Source organism: Terrapene carolina, unplaced genomic scaffold (genome assembly GCF_002925995.2).
Source record: "Terrapene carolina triunguis isolate 2854851 unplaced genomic scaffold, T_m_triunguis-2.0 Scaffold247, whole genome shotgun sequence".
In the NCBI taxonomy this organism is placed as follows: Eukaryota; Metazoa; Chordata; order Testudines; family Emydidae; genus Terrapene; species Terrapene triunguis.
In genome coordinates this window covers 12146340-12172570 of record NW_020664598.1, presented here as the reverse complement: position 1 = coordinate 12172570, position 26231 = coordinate 12146340, and the positions used below count along the sequence as shown (strand labels likewise).

Below are 26231 nucleotides of genomic sequence, written 5' to 3'. Positions count from 1 at the left end.
GTGTGTGTGTGTAAACAAGCCCTAAGAAAGTTTGAGTCGGTGAAATCCAGGATTTAACTAAATTTGAGTTGTGTAACCTGAACTATTATTGCTGCTGCAAAAGCTATTATAAAATGCTGCAGTTTCTTGGAAAGATCGCTTATATCTGGGCCATCTAATATCATCTGTAGCCACAAAATTGGGCCATAGAATCACCATTCTAAACAGAATCCTTTAAGGACAACAGAAACCGTTTTTTAAAATTCTTTTAAAGAAAAAGCTCTACTGATACAGTATTAAACAGGGGCCATGTCAGCCATAGGGCACAGTGCTTGCTGTCTGCTGATAATACTTTAAAAACTACCTCAGTCAGCACTGAGAAGAAGGAAGACTAATCTTTATAGGCCTTGATTGGTATGTTGGAAGGCAACTATGCAATTTGCTCAGCCCAGTTGGAACCATCAGAAGGTTAAACATCCATTTTTCTATTACGTATAAATGTTGTTTGAAAATAGATACTTATCCTTAGTATTTCTAAAGCTTACTACCGTGTCAGCTACTTTGCCAAAGTAAAAATGACATTTTGTGACACTCTGGTATAGGAGCACTGGATAAAAGACTTAAGCTAGTATTGAACAAGGATACAGCTATGTTTACCATAAGATGGTCAGTGTTCAATGATTTGATATTAATGTTAAATACTGGTTTAGTTTACAGTTTCTTACACTTCAGCTCTGCTTACATGCTTTGAGGAGAACAATTGCTGGTAGCACATCAGGCTTTGAAATACCAATTATATTCAAGTACTGTACTTAGTCTATGCACATCGACTATGTGCCTTTTGAATCTCCAAACCATGGGGCTGTCTTCCTTTAAATACAGCGCTGTTATTTTGCTTACCATAAAAGCTTTCTACAATTTTGTTTCCTCTGTACATAAACAAAGACTGTATGAATATCAAACTGTTTTTTATTAGTTAAATGTGTAAAGGAAAATATCACTGTTTTCATGTCACATTGTACAGTTATTGGGTTTTCTAAACATTCCAGAAATACCTTTCTAAAGTTTCAACTTTTCTTTGGCTGTGGCTTTTGCTGAGCTTATTCAGTGGGGCAAAGAGCAAAAAAATAAGTTTCTAAGTGGGGCTCAAATCTGTAAAGTCCATAGTAATACTAGTGGCCAGTATTCTTAATTCTGAGTAGCACCATCACAGATACTGAGATTTCACACTTCAACTCCATCTCTTAACCTGCCCCTCAGCCCCATCCCACCTGTCAACCTTCCCTCAGTCCCCCTTTCACCCCTTTTGCTCCTTACTGTCTTCTGGCCCATTCCCTTCAAAATAGTTGCCCTGGACTCCATCTGCCTCTTCTACTTGCAGCCCTTCACCCTGAACATGCTGTTACAGCCATTGCCTTGAATTGCTCTCCTTGTACTCCATCTTGAATCCCTTTCCACCTGACATCTGTTCTCTTCACTCCACCAAAACTGCTGTCATACCAAGTCCCTAAGGTACTCTTTTCATGGCTAAATATGTGTGAAAAGCTGCTAGGATTCAGAGAATTGTGAGTTACTGTGTTACCCATCTTAGCCTCACCAAGTGAGTTTTGCTGCTGGTAAGCTGTGTGACAGCTCCCTGACACACAAGCTTCTCTTCCTTGCCAGCAAACTCTTCAGGACTCTGCTGTCTAAACCTTGCCTTGTGGGTAAGAGAGTGAACCCCAACTTGCCCAGAAATGTCTCCCTACAGCAGTGGTTCTCAACTTGCAGCCCAGTCAACACACAGCTGTGGCCCATGTGACATCCTCAGGGCCATACGAGTAGTATTGGATGCGGCCCACATAATACATTGTGGGTCACGTATACGGCCCACAATCGTAAATATGTTGAGAGCCACTGCCCTACATTGTCGCCCTCTCACTGAATTCTTAGAGAAGTTATTAAGTTTGTTGCTCCTTTAAAGAGACAGTATACTGCAGGCAGGTAGCTTAACTGGGGTTAACGCACCCTTCCCTTCAAACAGAGCGCTAAATTTGCTTATAGTAAAATTTAATATAGTGTATTTAACAAAAGACCATAGGATTAAGTGATACCCAGTGTAAGAAATAAAGATAGAAAGGGTTACAAGCAAATAAAGTTAAACATATGCTTTTTAGGCTAAAACCTTATTTAACAACATAGACTGTCTTGTTCACAAAGTCTCTTTTCCAGCGTGGCTAACCAGACGCTCTGGCCAGGACCCTTCACAGATCTCAAAGTGCTTGGTTCAGGATAGCCTAGGAGAAACTAGAAAACTTTTAATTATCCTAATAGAATGTGTGTCTGTCTTATGGAGGACTTGTAGTTCTGCTGTAGGCTTTAACAGGTTTCACTGTCAAAAGTAATTTTAATTTGCTCCTGAAACTAACCCCAATGCCAGAGGTCATGTTTATATTATTAGATCAGATATGTGGTACAACACATGCATGTTAATACTGTACTTTTCATAATCAATCGTAGCTGAATTCTGTCTTTATTCATTCTTGTAAGCAAGTCAATACAATTCAGCTGTATTGTGGTTATTTGTGAAGATTCAGGTGTCTCTGTAAAGAATTTTACTAAACCACATGCATTAGGTTTGCTCAAGGATTTGAGGGCATCACTAATGATAAGGGGGAGAAGGGCAGTTAGCAAAAGTAGTTTGTGAACCATTATTCTCCTGCAATTTAGAGTTTCCCCCCAAGAATAACTGAGATAAAAAAAAAAAAAAGCTGAGACGTTATTTTGTTAAGAATAGAAAAACTAGCCTACAAGCTAACTTCTAATGAGAAAATATACTTCCCACAGGTCCCAACCTCTCCGTTGCTCTATTTTCATGGTATTTCTGAATTTGTTTTGCACTCTGCCTATACTGTTCCATTTTTCATCCCTAAATTTTAATTGTTTTTCTCATTTCCTCTTATACTTTTTTCTTCAGATTGCCTCCTAACCAGCAACTGCACCTACTATTAAAATTTGAATTTAATTTGTAAACCCATAGGAATGGTTTCAAAACTAGTGGAAATAGATGCTATTTTTGATGTCAAACTATTCCAAAAAATTAAATCCAGGAATGAGTGAGTTTTTCTTCCAAAGAGATGTCCCTTTACCATCCTTATCCCTCCTTTTGATGGTTGCAAAAAAATTGACACAGGGCAAAAAGAAAATAGAAATGAACAACTTGTCCAAAAGTATTTGGAAACCCTCTATTCAAGACCATGTAACTTGATCAGGTGCCCAGAGTAATATATCTGTTTTCCCCCTTGTTTAGAGGAGAGTGGATTTGCACATTCTGTCGGGACTTGTCCAAGCCAGAAGTAGAATATGATTGTGATAATCCCAATCAGAGCTCTGAAAAAAGAAAACTAGAAGGTTATATGGGATTGGCACCAATAGATCGGCGGGTGAGGATACATTGTTCATTCAACCAGTCTGCTTGTCCGGTTGTTTAATAAATGCTGCTTTTTATATATTTGGTGGTAGTAATAAGAGTTCACTGGAGGATTTCTAAATAAGCTCTGAGAACTTGCCCAAGACTGGAAGCCAAGAATCACCAAGTGCTCTTTGGTTGTCTTGAGTAAGATGTTAAATATCTTTGCCTCTGTTTCCCCCACCTGGAACATGCCTATTCTAAAGGCTGTTTTTCATTCATAGAGCACTATGAAGTCTTAAATATTATTTTTTCTGGTGGGCCGCTGCATATCCCCAATATTGAGAGATGCCCTGGTGTCGCAGTTGGACTAGTAGAAGCCTCTGGAGCAGGGCCTGTGTGTTGTGTTCTCCCTTTGCGGCTCTGAATATTAGGGTACATCTTCACTACCTGCCGGATCGGCGGGTAGTGATCGATGTATCGCGTCTCGTCTAGACGCAATAAATCGATTCCCAAATGCGCTCCCCGTCGACTCCAGAACTCCACCAGGGCGAGAGGCGGAAGCGGAGTCGACGGGGGAGCGGCGGCCGTCGATCCCGCGCTGCGAGGACACGAAGTAAGTCAATCTAAGATACGTCGACTTCAGCTATGCTATTCTCTTGATCCCTCTCGCCCCCCCCCTCCCCCCCCCGTGTAGACCAGTGCTTAGAAGAGAAGCTCTAAAAGGGGGTGGGGTACGTCAGCCATCTCTGTTTCTTCCAGCTGTGGCAGTGTGCAGAACAGAAACCTGGGCTGTCTCTTTGACCTAATGTTCTGGAAAAATTGTTTCCCAGAGCCTCTTGGTTTTTGTATTTTACCCAGTATTAGTAGATTAGTTTAGTAATTTTTATTTAATTTTGGGCCCTTTTTGCACTCTAGCTTAGTATAGGTATAAAGTGGAGGCTCCTACCATAAGGAGAACTAGGTCTGAAGTGTGCTTCTTACCCTGTAGTCTTTGCAGCACCAGACACTCTCACTTTATATAGGCTCCACAGCCTGGGCTTTAGTCCAAGTGGGAATGTCTACACTGCTACTTCTAGCTCCACAGCACAAGCCTGAGTCAGTTGACCTGGGCTCTAAGGCTCGGTGTTGTGGGTGTTTTTTTTTTGTTCATCATAGACACCCTCTTTTGAGCAAGCCTCATTCAAAATTATCCCCTTAAGCAAAGCAAAAAGCTTTTGAACTGAAGTCTAGATCACAAATTCTCTACTCTGCCATGTTTAACAGGTGGCTTGACACTGAAAAAGACAGTAAAAATGTTATCTTAATATAGATGCAGTGTGTTAATGGTTCTGCGAGCTTCAGTGACCAAATGTTTTGCTGTTGACTTCTGCATAACACAGCTGAGAAAGTGTGAGCTAAATTGGTTTTGTCCCCTTATGGTTCATCAACAGAATTGTTGACTAAAATCTAGTTAGTAACACCTGTGTATACACTGAAAGTAGATTGTTCTTCTTCGAGTGCTTGCTCATATCCATTCCAGTTAGGTGTGTGCGCGCCGCGTGCACGATCGTCGGAAGATTTTTACCCTAGCAACACCCGGTGGGTCGGCTGTGGAGCCCCCTAGAGTGGCGCCGTTATGGCGCTGGATATATACCCCAGCCGACCCAGCGCCCCCTCAGTTCCTTCTTACCGCCCCTGACGGTCGTTGGAACTGTGGAGTGCGGCTTAGCTGATCTCCACACTCCCTAGCTTCTCATTGTTCTTGTTATAGTTAGTTATATAGATAGTTTTCAAGTTAGTTAGTTAGTTAGTATATTGTGTATATATATAGTTGTATATTGTTATCGGGGGTTTAGGGGGTGTTTTTCCCCTTTTCCCCCCGGCGCACAGCCGGGCCCATGCCCAAGGCTCCTGGCTTTAAGCCGTGCGCGTCCTGCGGGAAGCATATGCCAACCAGCGACCCGCATAGTTCTTGCTTGAAGTGCCTTGGAGAGACTCATCCAGCAGATAAGTGCCCTAGGCCTTCAAGCCGAGGACAAGAAAGGAGCGGGACTTTAGACTCCGACAGCTCCTGATGGAGGCGGCTCTGAGTCCGGATCGTCCCTCGGCGCGCCCTGTCCCGGCACCGAGCGCTTCGGTGCGCAGCGCCCCGGCGGGCCCGACCGGTGCGGCAGAAAAGACTGTTCGGCACCGACTGACGTCGGCACCGCGCCCGCCTAAAGAACCTCGGCACCGATCCATTTCTCCGGGCCATAAGAAGGCCGGCAAGGCGCGGGACGTTGCTGCCGCGAAGATACCGGCTCCCCCGGTGCCGGGGGTAGAGCCGCGTCCGCAGCTGGACCGCCAAAGACAGGCGGCCACACCGTCGACTCCGGCACCGAGGCCGTTGAGTCCGGTGCGGACTGTTTCACCACCAAGGCTGGTGGTGGAACCTTGTCTCCCTTCCACCCCGGAGACCTTCGCTACCGCGAGAGACCTGATCGCCCTCACTGAGCCGGCGCCGTCGCAACTCCCGGCACCGGTGGCTCCACGTGTGCTGCAGTCCAGAGGGAAACCTGCCCTGGTGCGCCCACCGTCGCCAGCACAAGTCTCTCGGCACCGCTCCAGATCCCGAAGCAGGTCCCGACGCCGCTCTGAGTCCCGGCGCCGAATGTCACCTCGGCACCGGTCGTACTCGCGGCCCAGATCTTCCTCGCGGCGCCGATCAACATCCCGGCACCGTCGCGACGACCGGCACCGATCGGGGTCGAGGCGCAGCTCCCGGCACCGGTATGAGCGCCACTCGGGCTCGAGAGGCCGCTCCCGGTACCACGCCTCCTCCAGATCGTCGTCCCGTTCCAGATCGGGATCCCGGCACCGGAGGGACTATCGGCACCGGTCCAGGTCCCGGCACCGTTCGCCGGAACCGCACAGGGACAGATCGCCTTACGGTCGGCACCGATCGGCACCGTACCATCCGGTGCCGACGGCATCGGGTTCGGCACCGCCGTGGCCGTCGAGATCGGCGTCGCGGTCATCTGAGACAGTGGAGGCCGGCCACCTGCAGGAGACCGACGACCCTATGCAAGGACCTGCGCATTGGTCCTTCTGGACTCCTTGGGCCTACCACCAGGCACAAGGAGCTCCCCTATCGGCCTCCCGCTCTGGCCGTTCGGAGCCTAGGGCCCCAGAGTCCACCATCTCCCGCCCTCCCCCAAGGGACGTGGAGGCTCCAGTGCCCGCACCTGCAGAGGCCCTGGACCAGGGGGCAGGCGATGCCCAACACCAGGAACACCTGGAGCAGGACCAACCATTGGACCCCTTGCCACCGGGGGCATCCTCCTCGTCCTCGCCTGATGAGGCCGTAGCGGGCACGTCCACCATTGGGCCGCCTCCTATAGACCTTTGGGCCCATCAGGACCTTCTGCGTCGCATGGCTCGCAATATGGACCTCCAGGTGGAGGAGATTGCGGAGGTCCATGACCCAATCGTGCAGATCATTTCACCGGATGCTCCATCCAGGGTGGCATTACCGCTGATCCGCACCATCCAGGCCAACGCCACCACTATCTGGCAGACCCCGGCCTCTATTCCGCCCACGGCCAGAGGGGTTGAGAGAAAGTACTTCGTGCCTTCCAGGGAACATGAGTATTTGTACACTCACCCCCAACCGTGCTCACTGGTAGTTTCATCAGTCAATGCACGGGAGTGACATGGCCAGCAGGCTGCTGCGCCCAAATCGAAGGACGCTAAGCGCTTCGATTTGTTCGGACGCAAGGTCTATTCGGCTGGCGGACTGCAACTGCGGGCAGCGAACCAGCAGGCGCTCCTGAGCCGCTATGGCTTCAATATGTGGTCCTCGATGGGGAAATTTAGAGAGCTGGTTCCCCAGGACTCGAGGGAAGAGTTCGGGGCCTTGGTAGAGGAGGGCAAGCGGGTGGCATGCACCTCCCTACAGGCGTCCCTTGATATAGCGGACTCGGCCGCTAGGACCCTGGCGTCGGGGATAGCAATGCGCCGAATCTCCTGGCTCCAGGTGTCAGGCTTGCCACCTGAACTGCAGCAGACCCTGCAGGACCTACCGTTCGAGGGCCAGGGCCTCTTTTCAGAGAAAACGGACTCGAGGCTCCAAAATCTTAAAGACTCTCGGACAATGATGCGCTCCCTGGGGATGCATGTCCCAGGGCCTCAGCGCAGACCCTTCAGGCCCCAGCCTCAGCGGTTCTACCCTCCCCCGCCTCGTCCAAGACAGGACTTTGCTAGGAGGCGGGGTCGAGGTGGTAGGCGGAGGTCGACCGGCCCTCAACCCGGTCAGAACCAGGGCCAGCCTAGGCCACCTTCTGGGCCTAGACAAGCCTTTTGAAGGTGCGGTCGAGGACGGCACCTCAACCAATTTCCAGGATTCGGTTCCCCCCTTCCGGGATCGCCTCTCCCGTTTCCACCGTGCTTGGTCCCGTATAACCTCGGACCGTTGGGTCCTTCGCACGGTGAAAGGGGATACGCCCTCCAGTTTTCCTCGCCCCCCCCCCTCCCACTCCCCCTCCCCGTCCCTCTTCAGGGACCCTTCTCACGAGCAACTCCTTACACAGGAGGTTCTTGGGCTCCTCGCTATGGGGGCCATAGAGGAGGTTCCATCGGAGCTAAGGGGCAGGGGGTTTTACTCCCGCTACTTCCTGATACCCAAGTCAAAAGGGGGTCTACGGCCCATCTTAGACTTACGCGGACTCAACAAATTCATAGTAAAGTTGAAGTTCCGCATGGTGTCATTGGGGACCATTATCCCTTCACTGGATCCTGGAGACTGGTTCGCCGCCCTCGACATGAAGGACGCTTATTTTCACATAGCAATTTATCCGCCCCACAGACGTTTCCTGCGATTCATGGTAAACAATTCGCAGTCCTTCCCTTCGGCTTGTCCTCGGCTCCCAGGGTGTTCACGAAGTGTCTGGCAGTCGTCGCGGCCTTCCTCCGTCGACAAGGGATACAGCTGTTCCCGTACTTGGACGACTGGCTGGTACGCGGCCACACCAGAGGCCAAGTGCAGGCTCATGTCCGCATAGTGACAAACACTTTCCACGAGCTGGGCATTCTACTCAACAGAGAGAAGTCCACTCTAGTACCAACTCAGAGGATAGAGTTCATTGGAGCAATCCTCGACTCCAGACGTGCCCGAGCCGCACTGCCAGACAGCCGATTTCATACCATCTCAAGCGTCATTCAACGTCTCAGGGCCTTTCCAATTACCACCATAAGAACATGCCTTGTCCTTCTGGGCCACATGGCCTCGTGTACATACGTAACCAGGCACGCCAGACTGCGACTTCGCCCACTGCAGGCTTGGGTGTCATCGGTCTACCGTCCTCATCGAGACGACCTGAACATGGTGGTCACGGTTCCGGCCTCGGTATTGGCCTCTCTCGCCTGGTGGACGGATCGCACAGCGGTCTGTGCAGGAGTACCCTTTCACGCCCCGCAGCCCTCCCTCCACCTACGGACGCTTCATCTCTAGGCTGGGGCGCTCACCTGGGGGAGCACCATACCCAAGGCCTGTGGTCCGCGTCCCAACTAGCCCTGCACATCAACGTCCGAGAGCTGATGGCGGTGCGCCTGGCTTGCCAGGCTTTCCTCAACTTCCTACAGGGCCGTTGCGTGCTGATTCTCACCGACAACACCACGGCCATGTTTTACATCAACAAGCAAGGCGGAGCTCGCTCATCTCCCCTATGCCAAGAGGCCATTCGCCTGTGGGAATTCTGCATCGCCCACTCGATTCATCTCAAGGCGTCATTCCTTCCTGGAGTCCAGAATACGCTGGCGGACCGTCTCAGCAGGTCCTTCCAGACGCACGAGTGGTCGATTCGCCCGGACATCATTTATTCCGTCTTCCAAAGGTGGGGGTTTCCCCAGATCGACCTATTCGCGTCTCGGGCCAACAGGAAGTGCCAGGCATTCTGCTCCCTACACGGGCGAGCCCCGGGCTCTCGGTCAGACGCCTTCCTCATGGCATGGAAAGACCATCTGTTCTACGCCTTTCCTCCATTCCCGCTCGTCCACAGGGTGCTGCTCAAGATCCGCAGGGACCATGCACGGGTAATTCTAGTCGCTCCCGCTTGGCCGAGACAGCACTGGTACACCACACTGCTGGAGCTGTCAGTACAGAGGCCCATCACGCTCCCCTTGACTCCGGATCTCATCTCTCAGGACCACGGCCGGCTGTGTCACCCCGACCTGCAGTCACTCCACCTCACGGCGTGGATGCTTCATGGTTGAGTCGGACAGAGCGGCAATGCTCCCAGGCCGTCCAACAGGTCCTGCTGGGAAGTAGAAAGCCCTCTACGCGGACCACTTATTTAGCCAAGTGGAAGAGGTTCTCCTGTTGGTGTGAGCAACGAGCTACGTCTCCCGCGCAGGCTCCTATCCCCTTGATACTGGAATACCTTCTGTCCCTAAGACAGCAAGGCTTGGCGACATCCTCAATTAGGGTTCACCTCGCCGCCATTTCCGCTTTCCACCCAGGAGAACTCACGTCCTCGGTCTTCTCTAACCCGATGGTCGTTAGATTCCTCAAGGGCTTAGACCGGCTGTACCCACAGCAACGACAGCCGGTTCCGACGTGGAACCTCAACCTCGTCCTCTCCAGGCTCACAGGGCCTCCGTTTGAACCATTGGCGACCTGCTCACTCCTGTACTTGTCCTGGAAGACAGCCTTCCTCGTAGCCATCACCTCAGCACGACGCGTCTCGGAACTCAGGGCGCTGACATCCGAGCCCCCTTACATGGTGTTCCACAAGGACAAGGTGCAGCTTCGCCCCCACCCTGCCTTTCTTCCGAAGGTGGTGTCACCTTTCCATGTAAACCAAGATATATTTCTTCCGGTCTTCCATCCGAAACCGCACGCTACTCGTCAAGACCAACGTTTACATTCTTTGGACGTTCGCAGGGCCCTGGCTTTCTACATTGACCGTACAAAGCCATTTAGGAAAACGACGCAACTCTTCGTTGCGGTGGCCAACCGGATGAAAGGCTCACCGGTCTCTTCACAGTGCCTGTCCTCTTGGATTACGTCCTGCATTCGTGCTTGCTACGACCTGGCCGGTGTACCGACGCCACGCCTCACTGCTCATTCCACGAGGGCCCAGGCCTCCTCGACTGCCTTTCTGGCTCAAGTACCAATCCAGGACATTTGTAAAGCTGCAGTGTGGTCATCGGTCCACACATTTGCTACTCACTATGCGCTGGTGCAACAATCCAGAGACGATGCTGCTTTCGGGTCAGCGGTTCTGCACACAGCAATGTCTCACTCCGACCCCGCCACCTAGGTGGGGCTTGGGAGTCACCTAACTGGAATGGATATGAGCAAGCACTCGAAGAAGAAAAGACGGTTACTCACCGTTGTAACTGTTGTTCTTCGAGATGTGTTGCTCATATCCATTCCAAACCCGCCCCCCTTCCCCACTGTCGGAGTAGCTGGCAAGAAGGAACTGAGGGGGCGCTGGGTCGGCTGGGGTATATATCCAGCGCCATAACGGCGCCACTCTAGGGGGCTCCACAGCCGACCCACCGGGTGTTGCTAGGGTAAAAATCTTCCGACGATCGTGCACGCGGCGCGCACACACCTAACTGGAATGGATATGAGCAACACATCTCGAAGAACAACAGTTACAACGGTGAGTAACCGTCTTTTACTGAGGTCATAATTTGGCCCGAGCCTGATGGGGGGGCAGGGGGGGGAGAGGGGAGCTCTAGGTAGAACTGCGGCCAGGGGGGCACTCTCTTGGGTGGCACTATGTGGAAAAAACAGAATTAGGCTTCTTGGTAATGATGATTAATTTGCTTTCTCTGAATGTCTGATATTTTCAAATGTGCTTGATGTTTTTTGGGGCTGGGGAAGTAGTAAACGTCTGCCTGAATTTCTTAGCATAACAAACTATTAAAGGTAAAATCGCAGCCATTCTCTAATACACAGGCATTCTGTCTTTCCCTATATACAGAAATGTGAAAGGCTACTGCTGTACCTCTACTGCCATGAAATGAGCCTGGCTTTTCAAGATCCAGTTCCTCCTACAGTATGTACATTGTCATTTTTGCCTTATAAAAGAGTCCGAGCACTTGGCACCAGCACTTCTGTGGGCGTTACTGTTCCCAGTAACAAATCCATCATCAGAAGAGTAATCTACTCCAGATATTTAATGTAACAAATATCTAAATGTAGGATAGAGGTAAAAGGTTGATACTAGATGCATGGAATTTCCATGCTCATTGAATCCGAGCAGAGATTAAGGTGAGACTTATTTCCCAATTGCTGTAAATTAACAAACTTTACTATAAAGTGTACACTACATCTTAAAATCGTGTGTCTTATGCATGAAACATGACTTAACCCTTAACTTCTGGTTTTCCCACTTCATCTTGAGTGTTGCTGCATTCTTTTGAAATGAATGGTAGTTGGCATATCATTGAATTGCACAAAGAATGGTGCTATTTACATTTAACAGCAATGAAGCATTTAGGGCTTGTCTACACTGGCAATTAACAGCACTGCAACTTTCTCGCTCAGGGGTGTGAAAAAACACCCCCTGAGCACAGCAAGTTGCACTGCTGTAAAGCGCCAGTGTAAACAGTGCTCCAGCGCTGGGAGCTGTGCCCCTCATTGACCGTACAAGGCACGTTAAAGTGCTGCCACAGCAGCGCTTTACCGTTGACAGTGTAGACTAGCTCTTACTTGTGTGAACTCAAAATGGAAGGAGAGGCTTAGTCTACACTACCAATGTATGTCAGTATTACTAAGTCATTCAGGAGTGTGCTGAGTGACATAGTTATACCCAGTGTAGACAGCTCTATGTGGACAGGAAGGCGGCTACCATTGACATAACTACCACCTCGCGGGAAGGTGGAGTACCTACACCAATAGGAGAAGCTCTCCCATCAGCATATGTAGTCTTCACTAAACGCTACAGCTGCACTGCTGTAAGTGTAGTCGAGCCTTAAGGGAAGTCTCTATTTCCATAATGTCAGTAGTACAAGCGCATACTTTAATTCCACAACTTGGACTACATCTTAAAATTCTTCACAGATCTGCCTAGATTGTTGGTGGGTGGGGAGAAAAGAATGGCTTCTGGTTCATAAATAAGAATCTGGAATGTGAAATAAATTATATGTTCTAATTGTTGCATCTAATTGCAGAGAGAGAGAAATTACACACAAATTAAAGACTAAATTTTTAAAGACAGAATTTTATTCACATCTCCTGCTGACATGCAAGTCAGGCTTTGCTCATTTTTTGTGCATGGGAGCCAGGCAGGAGCATACAAAATTACATCTTTTAAAATTTGCCCCTTCGTGCCTTAAATACCCTCTATCCTCTTTTTAAAGTATCATATGTTTAATTAACACACACAGGAAGCTGCTATTCTGATAGTTTATTTCAGTTTGACAAAGGAAATACATCTTTGGAACACTTCATGTTGCTGTAAGGCAAGTTAACTTTTTTTAAAGTGAAGTTACATGAACCACTTTTTCATCTAGTCAAATATTGTGCTGTACTTCCTCTGTTCTAAAACTACAGCTGTCTCTCTCCATTTCATCGGTGGTCCCTATTGCTGTTATATCTAAGCACTGATGCATCAGTAAAATGGCAGATCTAAGTGAAAGAAAACTGCCCCTTTTATTGTGGAGATGTTGAAACAATGACACATTTTTGGAATTAAATTTCCGATTTGTTTAAAATCAATATTTAAAAAGGAGGAGATGAAGAGATACATAAAGATGTAAAATATTACTGTACATATTACTGAGTATTTCTACTGTAGAACACCGAGGTTTAAATCTCTTTAAAAAATAGTTTTGAAAACTCATTCTTTTAAACAAAAATGTGCCCTGCATACATGGCAATAGAGATAAGATACATTACATTTCTTTATTTTTGAGAGCCTCACCTGCATTTTGCCCACTGATTTCACTCCAGACTGTTTCTAACATTCCAACACTTCGAGCTGCTTTCTATCAGTTACTGTATTAAAAAATTTAAAAAACCTCTGCCTCAAAAATATTTGCTCTTCCTCCTGAGGCAGAGTCCTTACAATATTGAACCTAGATCAGTCACGTGTTTTTAGGTCCAATATCTTGTGAACCATCAGAACTTGAAATACAGATTCTATTCTATTGGATAGCAGAGAAATCACTCCACCCACCTTGAATGCACTTTAGTTCTTGCCTGAGCAGGTTGTCAGGTATGGGAGTTCAAAACCATGACATGAGTTTCAGAAAAGCTATCTTAAATTTGTAAATAGCCTGTATAGTTGGACTCCATATATGAAGACAGTTGTCCCCAAACTGTGGGGTGCACCTTGTTGAGGGGCACAGAGGAACATTCAGGGGTGTGCATAGGCAGGGCCTAAGCCAGCCCCCACAGGGGATGGGGTGGGGAAGGAGCACCACCACCCAGCCCCACTCTCCCCCATCTCCACTCCTCCCTGAGCCCAGCTCCCCCTGCTCCACCAACAGCCCAGCTCTGCCCTCATTCCCTCTCCATCTCCAGGCCAGCTCCACATCTAGCCCCAGCTCCTCCCCCAGCCCAAGTTCTGCCCCCAGCTCTGCCTTCAGCCCAAGCTACTCTGCTGAGCCAACTGTGCAGTATTGGAGGGGGGCGCAGACAGATTCCATTACTGGTAAGGGTGGGGGGAGAACAGGAGAAGTTTGGGCACCACTGTATTATGACAACAGCCTGGCTTCACAGGTGAAAGGATTGAAGTAATAGTTTAAATCATTTATTGGTACTAGCATTTAAATATATAGCTGTTTATACCTCAAATGCATCTTTAACTAGTCTTGCCATTTTCATTTAATGTAGTGTGGAGAACACTTAGGGCATGTCTATACTACAAAATTAAATCGACTTAAGTTCGCTTGACCTACAGCCACCATGTTAATTACATCCGTTCTTTGTGTCCACACTATGCTCCTTCCGTCGGCGGTGCATGTCCTCACCAGAAGCACTTGCACCAACTCAAGTGGGGCATTGTGGGGTGCCAACGGGCTGTGAAAGGCAGCAACAGGCAATGTAAGCAAGCACAGAGACTGCGTCGACCTAACTACATCGACCTTAGCACTACAGTTCTGAGGTGGAGTTATTAGGTCAGCATAGCGGGCAAGTTAAATCAGCGGGAGGAAAATTGTAGTATAGACACTTACACAGCTAGGTTGACGTAAGCTGTCTTATGTCGACCTAACCTCTGTAGTGCAGACCAGGCCTTAGTGGTGTAGAAATAAATCCAAATACATCCTTTATCGTACCATAAAGGTAAGCAGAGTTGTCTCTCACTACTCACAGGGAGCCTATCTCAAGTAAGAACGCATTATGTTTACATCTTAGAACTATACTTTAAGAGTTAAATTGAATAGTATTTTGCCTGGAGATTATGATTAAAAATCTGTGTGTGTGTGTGTGTGTGTGTGTGTGTGAGAGAGAGAGAGAGATCTGATTGGTGATTTTTTTTTTTTTTCCAGGTGCCTGAATACTACAAAATAATAAAGAAGCCTATGGACTTGTCAACAATCAAAAAAAGACTGCAAGTGAACCATCCACTGTATATGAAACCAGAAGATTTTGTGGCAGATTTCAGACTGATTTTCCAAAATTGTGCTGAGTTTAATGAGGTCAGAAAAGTAAAACCATATAGTTTTACAAGCTTACATATTTCCAAGAAAGCAGAATTTGTGGCAGGTGGTAGAATTTCTTGATGCAAATGATATAACAACTTTGTGAATTAATCTTGCTTTGGTTATGAGACCTATTCAATGAAGTTATAGATTTCACTTGAAATTACTTTTGTATTAGATTAGTATGTAGTAGAGACAGGTCCATAGAAGGAAGACGGGAAAGAAAGCAGTAGCAAACAGTTTGGTTTAATTATTATTATATGAGGATTAAATATGCTTTAATTCTTCCTTGAGTAGATGCTGATGTGTATTCTAATTAGGTGTGTGCATGCCCCACGCTCCAGAGCCTTTTGCCTAGCAGTACCCGTAAAGAAGTGGCATTCATGCCTGTAGCTCCTCCCCTGGATACATGAGGTGGCAGCGCCCCAAACCCACTTGGTTTCTTCATACTGCCCATTTGCTGGAGTTGGAGCTCTATGCAGTTATTGCTTCACAACCTCACAAGTTTATATCTTAGCCTAGTTTGTTGTATATACCTATCCTCCCTTCTTTGTCTCAAAATGGCTTGCCTGCTGCTCTGGTTCTTCAAGACACCTACTTCCACGTGGCCGTTCTGCCGAGTCACAGGAAGTATCTTTGCTTCATGGTAAGAGACTGCCACTTTCAATACATGATTCTCCCATTCGACCTCTCTTCTGCCCCCTGAATCTTCACCAAATGCATGGTGGTAGTCATGGCATATCTGAGGAGGAAGGAAATCCATATCTTCCCTTACCTCGATGCTGGTTACTGCAGGCTCCAGAGAGGAGGTTCTTGCCCACGTTGACACCACGCTACACTTCCTTGACTGTTTGGGACTCATTCTAAACATCATAAAGTCAACTTTGGCCCCCACTCAGCAAATAGAGATCACTGGGGCCCTGTTAGATTTCACGAAGTCGAGGGCGTTCCTGCCGAGCAACCACTTCCAGATGATTCTACAGCTGTGCCTCAGTTTGCAATCACAGCTGTCCATAACAGTCCACGTGTGCCTGAACCTATTGGGCCACATGGGAAGAGGGAGCTGGACCCTCCCCCCAACAGCACCCAGGTGGTCCATCTTGCCCAGTTACGCCTTTGTCCTCTTCAGATGGGGCTCAGGACGGTTTACAGCCCTGCTCTGTATTCGCTAAACAGGTTGGTTCACCTTCTTTCATCAGTCCTGGAGTCCTTGCACTGGTGGGAGTCCCCATGCAGTGTGTGCCTGCCGGTCCCCTTCACTCGGCCCTCTCCCACCAATCAGTGGTTACCATCACGTCCCTTCTGGTTTGGGGAGCACATCTGCACTCACTGGAGGTGCATGGTCTGTGGTTGGAACAGGAGACCTTGCTTCCTATCAACGTGTTGGAGCTTCGGGCCATCCACAACACTTTGTGCCTTCTGGGACCAAATCAGGCATTCAGTGGTTCACATACTCACAGATAATATTACCGTGATGTGCTATGTGAACAAACAAGGGGGAGCCCACAACAGAGCACTCTGCCTGGAGGCAATCAACCTGTTGCAGTTCTGTATCAGATGATACCACCCCAGTAGCTCTCCACTTACCAGGGGTCTAGAACCATCTCATGGATCATCTCAGCTGGGTTTTCTCCCTGATCCATGAGTGGTCCCTGAAGACTGAAATCTTTAGGATGGTGTTCGCAACATGGGGCGTCCCCATGATCGACCTCTGTGACAAAGGAAAACCAGAAATGTTGCCTATTTTGCTCTCTGGAGGGGCTCAGCCCGGGCTCCCTCTCCGATGCTTTCCACTGCAGCTGGAAGTCAACTCCGCTGTACACCATCCTTCCCTAGGTCGTGGCCAAACTCAAGGCAGATTGAGCCAGACTTGTCCTCATTGCCCCAGAGTAGCTGAGGTAGCACTGGTTCTCTGATCTCCTCGCTCACACAGGACCATGGCCGCATCCAGCGACCAACTCCCTGCACCTCAAGGTGTGGATCCTGCATGGCTGAACGAAGAGGAAGTGTTTTGCTCAGAGGCTGTCCAATGGGTCCTACTTAACAGTAGGAAGCCTTCCACTAGAACAGCCTACTTGTCAAAGAGGAAGAGGCTTTCTGTGTGGTCCTTGGCTCGTGTGACCCACTGGGCAGAGGCTTCCATGCAGGACATCGTGGAGTACCTTTTGCATCTTCAGGAATTGGACCTAGCTCTCAGTTGTCTGAGAATGTACTTGGCAGCAATATCCGCATTTCATCTTGCCTGTCCATTATTTTCTCCAATCCCATGGTGATGAGATTTCTGAAAGGAATACTCCACCTGCCCCTTGTGGGACCTGAACATGGTCTTAGTGGGTCTAATGGGGCCTCCATGTAAGCCTCTTGCTTCCTGCCTCGTGTCCCAGAAAACTGCATTCTTGATAGCCATTACCTGTGCCAGGAAGTGAGAGAGTTGCAGGCCCTGATGGCTGGTCCTTCTTACACACAGTTTTCCAGGAACAAGATTATGCTTTGGCCACATCTGAAGTTTTGTATCCAAGTTGGTCTCAGTTTCACTTGAACCAGGCAGTGTATTTGCCCCCAAGCTGCATTCCTCCCCAGAAGAGCAATGCCTCCATACACTAGATGTTAGACGCTGTCTAGCCTTCTGTCTGAACAAGACGGAACAGTTTTGTGCTTCGCCTTGCCCTGTTCATATCATATGCAGACCATATGAAGGGTCAAGCAGTCTCTGTGCAGACCATCTCTAGATCGATAATATCTTGCTTCAATACTGCATACGAGATAGCATCAGTTACACACCCTCAGTATATATGGGCACATTTGACGAGAGCACAGGCAACTTTGGTGGCGTTCTTCAATGACATTTCAATATTGGACATTTGTAGGGTGGTCACAGGGTTGTCTGTGCATACTTTTGACAGATCATTATGCTATCACTGCTTCTTCCAGAGCAGACACTAATGTCAGAAGAGTAGTCCTGCAATCCTTGCTCAGGTGGATGCTAAGCCCTCCCCCCAGATGGGGTTCGCTAGTCATCTACTTGGAATACATGTCTGCATCTACTCAAAGAAGACTAAACGATTACTTGCTGTAACTGTAGTGGTTCTAGATATGATGCAGACGTGTATACCACAATCCACCCACCGTCCCCTCTGCATCAGTCTTCCCCCAAACATTCGATGCAAAGGAACTGAGGGGGGTCTGGTCTTTGTCGCTTCATATAGCCAAGGGAGGGGCTACAAGCACAAAGCATGAGCGCCACTCCTCTACGGGTGCTGCTAGGCAAAAGTCTCTGGCTCCAGCATGTGCACAAACCTACTTGGAATACACATCTGCGTCACATCTCAAAGTGCAGTTACAGTCAGTAACCATTTCTTCTATGGAAATGGATAGGAGCAGATTTAATATGGCTTCTGTCTGTTTGGTGAAAGGCACAATCCACACCAGTTACTTAAGCTTAATTAGTTGAAAACTTTAAGAAAATTTTAGGACACTATATTACTACCTTAACTAAGTATAGAGCATAAATAAAGCAGATTAGAGCAGGATACAGCAATGATCAGTTACCCAGTCCTGGGGCACAGGTAGTCTTTTTCTGTTCTCATCAGAGCCATTCTGGTCCAATCTGGTAGGGGTCCTGCATTGCTCTACATGTCCTTTATACCTTGTCTCATAACATCATACAGGCACCAATTATTTAAAATTCCTTATCTGTAAACATTCTATTCTAAACACTTTCATATGCGCACCATCATAACTCTAGTACATCTTTTATTTATTCTTCAAAAACTCTAATTGGTATCTCTTGTCTTTTTAACCATTGCTACCGTACTCCTTACTCAATCTAGCTGTCTTTTCATTGCTTTTGTGTCTTATTCTTATCTTCATCTTGTGACCTTGGACTTCACTAGTTCTGTCTAGTTAGTATCCATCCTCCCTAGTCCAAGATCACCTGGCTAGTAAATCTCACACCTTGTCTGGTTTGCTTTGCCCTGTTATCTACATGAACCAAGAATCCACTGTAGATAAGAGACAAACCAACTTTCTAATTTTTTACAACCTTGAAAGTTGTTTTAGCAGAGTTTTGAGAGCTGTCATCTTGACACACACAGAAAACAGAAAAAATCCTTTTTACATTTCTTAAGATTATTATGCACACTTATCTAACAGTTATATATTTATAGACTCATAGACTTTAAGGTCAGAAGGGACCATTATGATCATCTAGTCTGACCTCCCGCATGATGCAGGCCACAAAAGCTGACCCACCCACTCCTGGAATAATTCTCTCCCTTGACTCAGCTGTTGAAGTCCCCAAATCATGATTTAAAGACTTCAAGTCTCAGAGAATCCTCCAGCAAGCGACCCCTGCCCCATGCTGCGGAGGAAGGCAAAAAACCTCCAGGGCCTCTGCCAATCTACCCTGGAGGAAAATTCCTTCCCGACCCCAAATATGGCGATCAGCTGTACCCCGAGCATGCAGGCAAGATTCTCCAGCCAGACCCTCCGGAAAAAAGTTCTCTGTAGTAACTTTTAATATCCCATCATTGACCATTGTTACTAATTACCAGCGATGGCACGTTATTGACCTATTGACTAAAATCACGTTATCCCATCAAACCATCCCCTCCATAAACTTATCAAGCTTAATCTTAAAGCCAGAGAGGTCTTTCGCCCCCACTGTTTCCCTCGGAAGGCTGTTCCAGAACTTCACCCCTCTGATGGTTAGAAACCTTCGTCTAATTTCGAGCCTAAACTTCCCTACGGCCAGTTTTTATATCCATTTGTTCTCGTGTCCACATTAGTACTGAGCTGAAATAATTCCTCTCCCTCCCTGGTATTTATCCCTCTGATATATTTAAAGAGAGCAATCATATCCCCCCTCAGCCTTCTTTTGGTTAAGGTAAACAAACCGAGCTCCTCGAGTCTCCTTTTATACGACAGGTTTTCCATTCCTCGGATCCTCCTAGTGGAATACCCGTTCCAGTTTGTATTCATCCTTTTTAAACATGGGAGACCAGAACTGCACACAGTACTCCAAATGAGGTCTCACCAGTGCCTTGTATAACGGAACCAGCACCTCCTTATCCCTACTAGAAATACCTCGCCTAATGCATCCCAGGACCGCATTGGCTTTTTTCACGGCCACGTCACATTGCCAACTCATAGTCATCCTGCGATCAACCAGAACTCCGAGGTCCTTCTCCTCTTCCGTTACTTCCAACCGATGCGTCCCCAGTTTATAACTAAAATTCTTGTTAGTCATCCCTCAGTGCATAACCTTACACTTCTCACTATTAAATTTCATCCTATTACTATTACTCCAGTTTACAAGGTCATCCAAATCTCTCTGCAGGATATCCCAATCCTTCTCCGAATTGGCAATACCTCCCAACTTTGTATCATCCGCAAACTTTATCAGCCCACTCCTACATTCGGTTCCGAGGTCAGTAATAAATAGATTAAATAAAATCGGACACAAAACCGAACCTTGAGGAACTCCACTGGTAACCTCCCTCCAACCTGACAGTTCACCTTTCAGTATGACCCGCTGCAGTCTCCCCTTTAACCAGTTCTTTATCCACCTCTGGATTTTCATATCGATCCCCATCTTTTCCAATTTAACCAATAATTCCTCATGCGGTACCGTATCAAACGCTTTACTGAAATCGAGGTATATTAGATCCACCGCATTTCCTTTATCTAAAAAAACTGTTACTTTCTCAAAGAAGGAGATCAGGTTGGTTTGGCATGATCTACCTTTCGTAAAACCGTGTTGTAATTTGTCCCAATTGCCATTGACCTCAAGGTCCTTAACTACTTTCTCCTTCAAAATTTTTTCCAAGACCTTGCATATTACAGATGTTAAACTAACAGGCCTGTAGTTACCCGGGTCACTTTTTTTCCCCTTCTTGAAAATAGGAACCACATTAGCTATTCTCCAGTCCAACGGTACCACCCCCGAGTTTACAGATTCATTAAAAATTATCGCTAACGGGCTTGCAATTTCTTGCGCCAGTTCCTTTAATATTCTCGGATGAAGATCATCCGGTCTGCCCGATTTAGTCCCGTTAAGCTGTTCGAGTTTGGCTTCTACCTCGGATACGGTAATGTCAACCCCCCTTCCTTTATTCCCATCCGTCACGCTGCCACTATTCCTAAGTCCTTCATTAGCCTCATTAAAGACCGATGCAAAATATTCGTTTAGATATTGTGCCATGCCTAGATTATCCTTAATCTCCACTCCGTCTACAGTCTTAAGCGGTCCCACTTCTTCTTTTTGTTTTCTTCCTATTTATATGGCTATAAAACCTCTTACTATTGGTTTTAATTCCCCTCGCAAGGTCCAACTCTACACGGCTTTTGGCCTTTCTCACTCCATCTCTACATGCTCTGACCTCAATAAGGTAGGTTTCTTTGCTGATCCCTCCCATCTTCCACTCCTTGTACACTTTCTGTTTTTTCTTAATCACCCGTCTGAGACGCTCGCTCATCCAGCTCGATCTAAATCTCCTGCCTACGAACCGTTTTCCCTTTCTCGGGATACAGGCCTCCGACAGCTCCTGCAACTTCAACTTGAAATAATCCCAGGCGCCTTCCGCCTTTAGATCCATAAATATGTTAGTCCAATCTACTTCCCTAACTAGTCGCCTTAATTTATTAAAGTTAGCCCTTTTGAAATCGTAAACCTTAGTCTCCGATTTAATTTTGTTAATCCTTCCATTTAGTTTAAACCAAATTAGCTCATGATCACTTGAGCCAAGATTGTCCCCTACAACCATTTCCTCAACAAGGTCCTCACTACTCACCAAAACCAAATCTAAAATGGCATCCCCCCTCGTCGGTTCTTTATCTCTCTCTCTCCACCTGTCTTAGGAGGCAAAAGGCAGTGAGTCTATCTGCAGAATAATATCTTTCCCACTGCCCTTCCTCCCTTCCCTGACCCCTCAATGAGTAGTGAGCCTTTCATTCCCCACCCACCTTGTCCTGCCCTTCAGTCAACCTCTTAAGTACGCTGTGGCTTCTGACTGCTATACCAAGATCTCCTTGGCCACTGCTGGCTTTCTTAGCCATCTGCTGATTCCTCATTTGAAGTGAGGGGTGGAACTCTGGGGAAGGGACAAATGTCCCATGTAGGGCAGGAAGGAAGGGTAGTTCCAGCAGGAAGGAGGCAAGACCTGACTAGAACTGGCTTTAGCTATTAGCCTCTGCTTAAACCAGGAAACTGGCCAGGGCTGCTGATGTGAAACACCTTGGGCCTGGTTAGTGTGCTAAGGTATAATCATCTATGTTAGTAACATTTTATATTCTGCTGTGTGTGTGAGAGAGGCGGGAAAAAAATTCCACTGGCCAGAAAAATGGCATAGCAGTCAAAGCATCTGGTACAAAATACTCTGTCTTCTTAGTGGCACAGTTGACCAAATCCTTCCATTTCTGAAGTGGATAAACTTTATATCATGTATGATCTCTTAAGTGGGTCTTTCAGTGGAGATCTTAAACCAATGATCCTGTCCGTCTTGAACATTAGATTTTATGTCAGTTTTGTAAGAGAAGGAATTAGTTGTGGTGTTCTTGGCCAAAATGTCCCAGAGATGTCTGTGTCTTATTGCTAGTTGATTTTAGCAGTTTGCACTTTGAGATTCTTTGGGTGCTATAAGTGTCAAACTATTTTATGATGCACTGATTATTGTAAACTCACCCAACAGCCTGATTCAGAAGTGGCTGATGCTGGCATGAAACTTGAAGCCTACTTTGAAGAACTCCTAAAGACCCTTTATCCGGAGAGAGAATTCCCTATACAACCCTACTGTCGGAGTGAGAGAGAGAATCCAGAATTTAGTGATGACTCTGATGATGATTTTGTACAGCCCCGGAAAAAACGCCTCAAAGCAGAGGAGCGCCAGTTGCTTAAATGAATGAGTCGCATGTACTGGAATGAATTTTTTAAAACTAGACAAATATTTATCAACTGTCAGTTGTCAAGAGGAAAAGTCATGACCACTTTGACCTGTACATTTGTGGATGTTTACTAGACTTTATACTCTTCCCCTAAAACAGAAATCTACCAGGGATCAAGGCATTTGGAGAGACTGTTCTCTGAAGTTCAGTCCTTACATCCTACTTGTGGAACGTCATTAAAACAGCAATCTGGAATAACAGCTGCTCAAATTCATTTAAAGAAAAGAATTTGTACAGAATTAAACTTTAAAATGTTACATGAATTCAATGTGTGACTTTCTCAGTTTCAAGAAAATGTATTATCACCAGACATTAATTTTACCAAAGGCATGTGGCTGGCCATAATTTGTTTTGTACTGTACTTAACCGCAAGCCATGAAAGCACATGGTGTAATTTTGTTGTCCTAGGAGAATGACTGGTACAATGGAAGTGTAGTTGCCCCCTAAAGAAGTTACTGGTGATTTAAAATGTAAAGGGAGGGCTGTATTAAAATCTACTTAAAAAATGAGGGATTTGTTTGGGGTGTTTTTATAGGTGAAGGTTGTTCCTTTCATCCCAGCAGTTGGATTTCTCTTGGTCAGTATGCATTACTGCAATGAGATGCACTAAAATGTCTCTGAAATGTCCTCTAAACAAGATAAGACGGATTCAATGTACGTGTGCTAATGGAAGTTAATGGCATAGTTGCAAGGAAGGAATGATTACTTGTACCTAGAGTTGGTTAGACAATTTATTGAACTTCTGAAAATATCATCTTTGGAATGCAGTCTTGCATTTCTCATTCCTTTCATAGAGGTGGTCGTGGTGATTGCTCCTGGATGATTGAGTCATCACTATAGCAATACTTCTTCAAGTTGGAAAGCATGAGACACTGTTGTTCAGCTCTCCTCCTTCTCCATGCCATTTACCTCACTAGCCCTCTTGTTGCACTGTTTGTGAAATATGTCAACCCATGCTCCCTTCTCAAGCAGTTATTTTCGAAGCGCCACCTACCTAGGTGCCTTTGAAAGAAAATTGTACTTATCTGTGAGTGCTCCATATGCCAGTTAGAAGCCCTAATTCAGGTTGGTCTTATGTGGAAACTGAACTTCAGAAGCGCAGCTTTATCCAAACTATTCCCATTTGTGGAGCACTATGGTAGCTGTCTACACCAATACTGCAGGTAAGCAAACAGATTTGATGTTCTGTATAGCACAGATAGGTTGCTGCTCCAGTGTACAAGATAGTTGTTACCACAGAAGTTTAGAGGCTGGCCACAAACATTGATGACTACGTGGTGGCAGAGCTCTGGAGTGAGGGGAAGAAACCGACTGAAGGCATTACAGCAAGGTAAGTAGTATTTGCCTTAGTAGAAGGGTGGCTGGTAGTGCCCCTTTCTCTGTAGGTTACCTGCCATTTTTCATTATAAAACATTAGGAAGTTTGTAGCAGACCTTTGATACGCAGCAGGGATGAAGTGAGAAGGAAAAAGGGCAGAGGCAGGGTCACCTCCCCTCTGGAATAAGAGCCTTCTGCTGCTGCCACCTGAGGTACCCTAGAGCCCCAGTAGTAGTAGCAGTATGTATTCTGTTGCTGGGGGTTCTAAACTCTCCTACATGAGGGGGGTTGTCAAAAGTAAACATTAACTATTTTTTAAAATCTAGGAAATTACCTACAGAAAAACTGTCATAAAATGTAGTTTAGGTTTTAGAGTAACAGTTGCCTGTTTTGTTACTTTTATTTTGGTTCTCCAGAGTGGAGTGGAGGGCTGCTGCAATCACAAAGGAGTCTGGCGAGGGCTGCTTTGAGTAAATTATCAATGATTTTAAATTTACAAGTATCGGAGAGGTAGCCGTGTTAGTCTGTATCCACAAAAACAACAAGGAGGCCGGTGGCACCTTAAATTTATTTATTTGGACATAAGCTTTCGTTGGTAAAAAACCCACTTCTTCAGATGCATGGAGGTTTCATGACTGTACATCAGTCAACTCACCCTTCGTGCCCTTGTTAATTTCCTTGAAAATTGGTATGACCATGGAGGGCAAAGGATGGACTGGGGAAGTGGGGAGGAGATTATTAATGTGCAAGGCCAGAAGAGACCATTGTGTTCATCTAGTCAGACTTCCAGTATAACACAGGTCATAGAACTTCCTTAAATTAATTCATAGTCCAGATATTTTAGAGAAACAGCCAATATTGATTTTAAAACGGTCAGTGATGGAGAATCTACTATGACCCTTGATAGATTACCCACTGTTAAAAATGTACACCTTACTTCCAGGCTGCATTTGTCTATCTTCAACGTCCACCTATTAGAGTATGTTATACCTTTTGCTGCTGGGCTGAACAGCCCATTACTATATTTGTTCCCCATTCAGAGACTGTAATCAAGTCATCCCTAAGTCATATCTAGTTTACTTACAGTGAGTGAGTTCCTTAAGTCTGTTTTCTAACCCTTTAATCATTTGCTTGACCCTTTAAACCCTCTCCAATTATCAACATCCTTCTTGAATTGTTGACACCAGAATTGGACATAGTATTCCAGCAATGGTTGCACTGGTGCTAAATATAGAGGTAAAATAGCCTCTCTATTCCCCTGTTTATGTAGCCAGCATCATATTAGCTCTTTTGGCTACAGTGTTGCAGTGAGAGTTTATGGATACTCAGCTGATTATTCATCACCAACCCCAGATCATTTTCAGAGTCTGTTTCCTAGGACTATTTCCCATCATGTAAGTATGTGCTTTGGTCCTAGATGTATACACTTATATGCAGTTGTATTGAAACAATTAGTGTTTGTGGCTAGGCCCCTGCCCTGTGGTTGCCGTTTGGTCAAGTGGCTGCAAAACACAACTTGCCTCAGGAGAGAGGCTATGCTGGAAGGCAAAGACAGCACTCTACAGGCACAAAATAGAGAAGCTGGGCTATGGGTATTAGTCTCTCCTTTCCTCAGGGCATTCTGAGAATTGCAGCTGCAGGGAACCTCCCAGCTCCCAGTCCCTTCCCCTGGCAGTGTCTTCCAGTTGCAAGCTGTGCTCTGTCAGCTCCAGCAGCCTCCGGGGAGGAAAAGGAAATTCTGTGCAAAAAAAAAAAAATTAATTTCTGCCCAAATTTTGCATGTGCAGTAGCACGACTAAGGCAAGGAGTACTTCCCTCATTATCAGGATACATCAGCTCAAGATTGTATTTCCATAGTGGGGCCAGTATCCACTGGCAATGTAATAGTAGCTTACTCATCTCTAACACCTAATTGTCAGTCTCCTCTCCACGCTTTGAGATGGACCGGGGGGGGGGGGGGGGGGGGGCGAGAGGTGAAGTCACTCTC

General features: G+C 46.7%; 1 protein-coding gene across 2 annotated transcripts in view; it reads left to right on the top strand.

The window, feature by feature from the left end:
- The window catches only part of TRIM24 (tripartite motif containing 24), a 150750-nt gene extending 127344 nt beyond the window's left edge, over positions 1 to 23406 (top strand). For both annotated transcript variants that reach the window (XM_026657486.2, XM_026657485.2), the window contains exons 16-19: positions 3269 to 3401; positions 11320 to 11394; positions 14834 to 14983; positions 22675 to 23406. In XM_026657486.2, coding sequence (XP_026513271.1) covers positions 3269 to 3401; positions 11320 to 11394; positions 14834 to 14983; positions 22675 to 22884 — 568 coding nt within the window. In that variant the 3' untranslated portion in view covers positions 22885 to 23406. The remainder of the gene's footprint in view (positions 1 to 3268; positions 3402 to 11319; positions 11395 to 14833; positions 14984 to 22674) is intronic.
- The last annotated feature ends 2825 nt before the right edge of the window (positions 23407 to 26231 follow it).